This window comes from Scardinius erythrophthalmus, assembly GCF_964197995.2.
Source record: "Scardinius erythrophthalmus genome assembly, chromosome: 3".
NCBI lineage: Eukaryota > Metazoa > Chordata > Actinopteri > Cypriniformes > Leuciscidae > Scardinius > Scardinius erythrophthalmus.
Window position 1 is genome coordinate 30,511,314 of NC_138223.1, and position 6,000 is coordinate 30,517,313.

A 6,000-nucleotide genomic window follows, 5' to 3' on the forward strand; every position below is an offset into this window, starting at 1 on the left:
CTTTAGTTGGAAGGTTTGTATTGGCATGCATGCATTACTGACTGCTTGAATATTAACACTGCAATCTGATGGCCTCTCTCTCTCTCTTTCTCTCTTTCTCTCTCTCTCTCTCTCTGTTATCTAATCCAGAGACAGTATTTCATGGCAGTTGCCAATGTCCTCAAAATGAACCTCATTCTTAGGATCTTGACCACTGCCATCAAAATTTTAAAAGAATTTGTTTGATAATATGAAACTCTGCCACCATCGCAGTATTGTTATTTAAATTAATCAATCTAATGACCGGGAGAGAGAGAGAGATACATAATTATGCACACAAATTGCCTTGGATGAAATATTTTACTTAAAGATTGAAAGACTTGTTTAGAAATTTTTAGATGAAATGGGGATTTACTTATTGATTATTTTACTTTTTTATTACATTTAATTGATTTATTTCATTTTGCAGCCAGTATATTTATCTAATAGGATCCGGTCTGGTGCTATTCATTTTATCAGCTTTCTTTTCAATTTTTTTTTCTTTTCAATCGGTTTTGTCCACATCAGCTGAGGAACATACCAAAGAAACCAGATCATATCACAGTTTAAAAGAATAGCTCATGAAACTTATATTAATTACTCACTCTCATGTCATTCTAAATCCATATACTGAAAGAAAAATAGTTTTTAATTAACCATCACAAGGATATTTTTCATACATCAACAGTTCATACTGATGGTGGTTAAAAGAAGTGCTATAGAAGTGCTATGAGACTCATCTGGTATAGTATGCACTTATAATCAGCTCTCAAATTAAATACTGTGCCATTGACATTGGTTCTTGTCTTGTAACCACAAGTCATCAGACATGCAACATAGGCACAAAAAGCTATCATATGGCTTTAGATGGTCATATGAACTAAATGAATGGTGCTTTTATAGTGGTTTTTGGAATTTGACAGCTTGTTTGGATATTAAAAACAGCAGCATGCAGGTTTGGAACAATATGAGGGTGAACAAACAATGTCCAGAATGTTCATATCTGAGTGATCTGTCCCTTTAAGTGGCTATATTTAGCTTTAAGCAAGCAAGCTGATGTTTCTGAAGTAGACCTTGTGAAATGTCCCTCAGCTGAACTGTTAGAGGTTATGTTAGTGTTGTGTAAGAATTTGTGGTGTATGTGCTCTGTGAGTAAGACTAGTCTTTGTCCTCTGCTTCTGCTCTTCCCATGGCATTGCTATCCTCTGACTAGCTCCAAGGCAATGGTATGTACTAACACTAACTGCTATGCTCCTCCCTCCCCGCCGCCGTCTCCTCACACATACTCTTATACTGGCAGAAAGTGACAGTACATCTTCATTTTCTTTAAATTTTTAACTTTTTAACTCATTTGAATCTATATTTATTATTTTATTCATTTATTATCACATTTGTATTTGAATCTATTCTTTTGATTATTTATTATTTGTGTATTTTAATCTTTTTATTCAATCTTCTTATTTTTAATTTTCTCTAAACATTTCCTCGGACCCCCTAGCACTTTCTTGTGCCCCCCCTGGGGGTCCCTGGACCCCAGTAAAAAGAAAAAAGAAAGTTCTTGACTCACTTTAATCCTGCCATAAACTTCAGTGGTGTTTTTCGCTCTCTGCCATTTTCTGTCTCTTTCTCTGCTGTGGTCTTTTTTCCACCTGCGACGTGATCAATAGTATTGACTTTTCAATGAAACTGGATTATGCATAATGTCTTTTATATCTTAGTATGGACCTGTTTCCTGTTACAGCAACAAGAAAAAACACAGAACAACTGCTTTATTGAAACCTTAAAGGGTCAAGCTAAATTAGAATTCTGTCATCATTTTCCCACTCACATTTATCAGTCTGATGGCTTTCTTTCTTCTGCAGAACACAAAAGATGATATTTTGAAGAATGGTTTAGTGTTGGAGTAGCAAACTGAAGTCAGAAAAATGTCTTTAATGGACTTGAGCTCATTGTTAGTTTGTGTTTATACATTAACTGAAGTAAACTAATGGGATGATATTGTATGCATAGTGGGAACATGCATATGTTGTCTAACATAAAATCTCTCAAACCTTATTGAATGTGTATTTTAGAACTAAGTGTACCTTTTACCAGTGCACAAATTGTCCCCACAAAGATAGTAGTACCAGAAATGTTTGACCTTGTGGGGACATTTTTTTATTTACTTTTGGTCTCCTTGAGTAAAAACAGCTTATAAATCATATTAGATTAGGCCTATGCTTTTTTTAAAAATTAAAAATGCAGAAAGTTTCCTGTTATTGGTAGGATTAGGGGATATAATATGCAGTTTGTATATTACAAAAATCATAATGTCTATGGAATATCACCATAAAACATGAAAACCCAACGTGTGTGTTTTAAGTAAGAAAGCCATAATTTTGTATAACATGAGGCTGAGAAAATGATGAGAGAATTCTCATTTTTGGGTGCACTGTCCCTTTAAGATTGAATTTATCACTTTCTTGACCTCCCAGATTTTAACTTCATCTCACTTACTCTTTCCCTACTGAATTGTTTTCAATTTCCTTTCCATTTTTGGGTGGGTGCGCCTCATGTGAACATCAACATGCAGTATTGTCTCTCTCTTGTAGAACACAGCTCTAGATAAGGAAACCATCCAGCTTTCTCGCCGGCGTAAGGACAGCAGCCCCCCTCCAGGAAAAAGCCCCTCCTCCACCCATTCAGAGAGACGACGCTCCAATAGGAGACGGTCATCTGCCCAATCGGAGGATTCTAGAAGTGCGGCTCTGGTTGAGCCTTTAGCCTCAACAACCCCCAATACACCATCAGCACCTCTGCCCTCCCCTCGCTCTGCCCCACTTCCCTGTTTCCCAGAATGCAATACTGAGGCCAACAAGGGCTTGCCGAAGGAAGAATAGCTCTACTTAGGGGAAACAATATGGAGACAATTCCAAATATACATAAATAAATAATTAAATAGCTACTCTGCAAATCTTTTACGCTTCATTCTAGCTAAAGACTGGAATACACTACACAAGATTTGCTCAGATTTTTGCCCCAATGTACAGTCTGGAAGAGTTGATAAATTGCCAAAAGTCTTTTCTTACTCATTGTGACGTACATCTGTGTGAAACAGCTTCTCGAACAAGAAGAAATATAGGGCAAGACTTGATTTTGTCCATCAGGAATTGATTGGATCATTGTTGAGTGACAGGTTATCCCGTCCCAGAAGTTCATTTGTTTAAAGATCACCAGGGCACATGAATTTTAATAAATAAATTTGATGTGCACGGACAAATCATATATAATATTGCTATACTTCATAAAAAATAAGAATAGTCCATTTGGATTTCATGGTGACTTTAAGGCTGGAATACGCTGCTGGAATACGCTACACAACTTGCGCTAAAATGCGCAAAAAATCTGAGCAGATTTTAAAACACTAACTGAGGATCACACACTTTCAGGTCGTTCCCAACACAACAAATTTGCACAGTAACACTCGCCTCATAGGAGACGCATTACAAATGTGTCTGACGCTAAAAATGTGGGGTCTGTGCCCATCATACACTATGCGATGTTCTGTGAAATCTGTCAACTTAAGTCTGCAGACTGGCTCTGAGCCTCCGACTGTCCGCAACTGTAGAATTGACTCGTCCAGACTGTAAATCAGGGCAAAAAACAGAGCAAAGTATTCCAGCCAAATAGTACAGTCAGAACTGTCTGTATAGTGGTCGTCTGCTCGTCTCCCTGCTTTCTTCTTCCAGTTTGGCTTCGGATTCCAGCACCCAGGGTGGGTTTGAAAACTTTTATGTGATTGATTGTATATATGTGCTTTGGATATCAAAGATCCGCTCTGCTTTTGTGTTTACTGACATGAACAGGACAGCCCACGTCTCGATTATGAAAAGCAAGCACGTTTTAGGGTGGATCTAAATATGCTACTGGAAAGAAAGACTTTGAAACTGGCAAGAAACTTGTCCTGCTGAAACTTGAAAGTATGTTTGAAAATAGACCGCTTGACCTTTTGACTCTGCTGAAGAAACACAAGAAAGCAACTTGCATTTGTGGTGGTGTGTTTTTAAGAGGGTGTGCCTATATTGCACTACTGTGTTCTGGAGTCATTCTGCAGTAGTTTAGAGTTGCCTTCATATGAGCCAGCAAAGCAAGAAATCTGTAGGGATTGTTAATAGTTCTGTTCTTTTGCTAATTTATTTGTACAGATTAGACATAATGTGAAACTGTATTTTAGAATAGTTTGATATTTTCAAGCCGGAGTCATTAAGTGCACGATATTTTGATTTATAGTATTAGATTACAATCTGTCTTGGGATTTGTCATCTGTTTCTCCATGTACTGTCTGTACTTGTTATCTCTTTGCTCACCATGGCCCTGATTCAAAGAGAGTGATGAAGCTTGTTAATAAATGTATATGACATAATGAACTGATTTTGACATGTTCAAGGTTTCGAGAAATATGGCAAAATTCACTATCATTTCTGGAAGGCTATATTTCGTGTTTAATAGATGTAATTTTCTATTAGTGTTCCATATCATCTCATAATCAAGGAAATGCAATAAAATTATCTAGCTGTTGTTTATCCTTGTCTTGTCCTTATTACGGAATGATCCCAGTAAACCAATAGCTCAGTTTTACTTTCTCTAGCATAAAAAAAAAACCAAAAAAACAGGTGTAGCCTAATGCAACATCGCCATCTGTGGGTGGGGAATGGGGCTAAAGGACACCTGGGGTAAACCGTGTCTTTCTTTGTATTTTTTTCCAATCAAACGAATAACACATTCATATTTCCTACATCACTCTATTTCTTATCACTTATTAACAAGACCTATTGCATATGGCACAAAGGTTTGTCCTCCTGAGAACCAAAAAAATATATTTTTGTATTCATGTTATGCTACGTCCTCTGTAGTGGACACCAGTTTTTCACCAATACATTTTTAGGTTTCAGGTTCCAAAATTGAATGAATTGATATACCATTTTACTTTATGCAATATGTTGGTTAAATGGGTAGTTCTATTCAATACAATGTATCTATAGCCTACACTGTATCTAATTTTCATATTGATGTGTTCTTGGGGTAACATGTAATGAAAAAAGAAGTGTAATAATGGGAGTAATAATTGACAACATTTTCATAATAATATCTAATATTTCATAGGAATATTGATATACAATTTATTTCCCTATTCACTTGTTGTGTCTACCAAAAATCCTAACATCCATTAAGTCCTAAGTGCCAAATTTGATCATTAAATTAATATCAGTCATTTTTAAAGACCAAGGAGAAGTTGTTGTCACGGTGAAACCTCCAAATACTTGGTATCTCTAGAAAAGCCCTCAATGCTCTATAGAGGACACCCAGACTTAAAACTGTGACATGTATGTTGTCAGAGAAATTCACTAAAATATAATGCCCACAGTGTACAAAAGTCTATGCCTGGGCTCCAGGAAGAATATATTGCTTTAGCTAGCCTAAGCATACCCTTATATTGCTATGTTATTTGCAAACTGCAATAGGCCTACCTTAAACACTTTCAAATGAACTGAACTTTTTGCAAAACACCGTCATTGACCAACAAAAAAATCCTCTTAATTTCCTTAATAAGAATAACTAGCTTTACACCATTTTTCTAATTACAAAACCTGCTTCTCTGCCTACTCCATTCTTTCCATAGTGTTCAATCAGTGCCATATCGTCTAATTTATCATTTTGCATTCTCGTTTCATTTGTACAGGCAGAAAACAACAAAGGTGACAAAACACATCCTTGAGGTGTCCCCGTGTTTAAAGACAGTATATTTTAACACCCCGCAGGCGACAGTTCCGGTCACATCCTACTTTTCAGCTATTTCCCACCGGATTGTAAACTTAAGCGATGGAGTAAAATCGTAGCAGGCTGTTGACTATAGGCCTACAGCGTTTATTTATTGCAAAATAATACAGAAGTATTGTTTTGAGAAGTCTACAAAGTGATATTAACCCCGCAAAAAGTGTCCCT

General features: G+C 36.5%; 1 protein-coding gene across 1 annotated transcript in view; it reads left to right on the top strand.

The window, feature by feature from the left end:
- Nucleotides 1–4,572, top strand: part of dclk2a (doublecortin-like kinase 2a) — a gene marked incomplete at its 5' end in the record, with an annotated part of 31,637 nt that extends 27,065 nt beyond the window's left edge. The window contains one exon of the mRNA XM_081360691.1: nt 2,610–4,572. Coding sequence (XP_081216817.1) covers nt 2,610–2,897 — 288 coding nt within the window. The 3' untranslated portion in view covers nt 2,898–4,572. The remainder of the gene's footprint in view (nt 1–2,609) is intronic.
- Between the last annotated feature and the right edge of the window lie 1,428 nt (nt 4,573–6,000).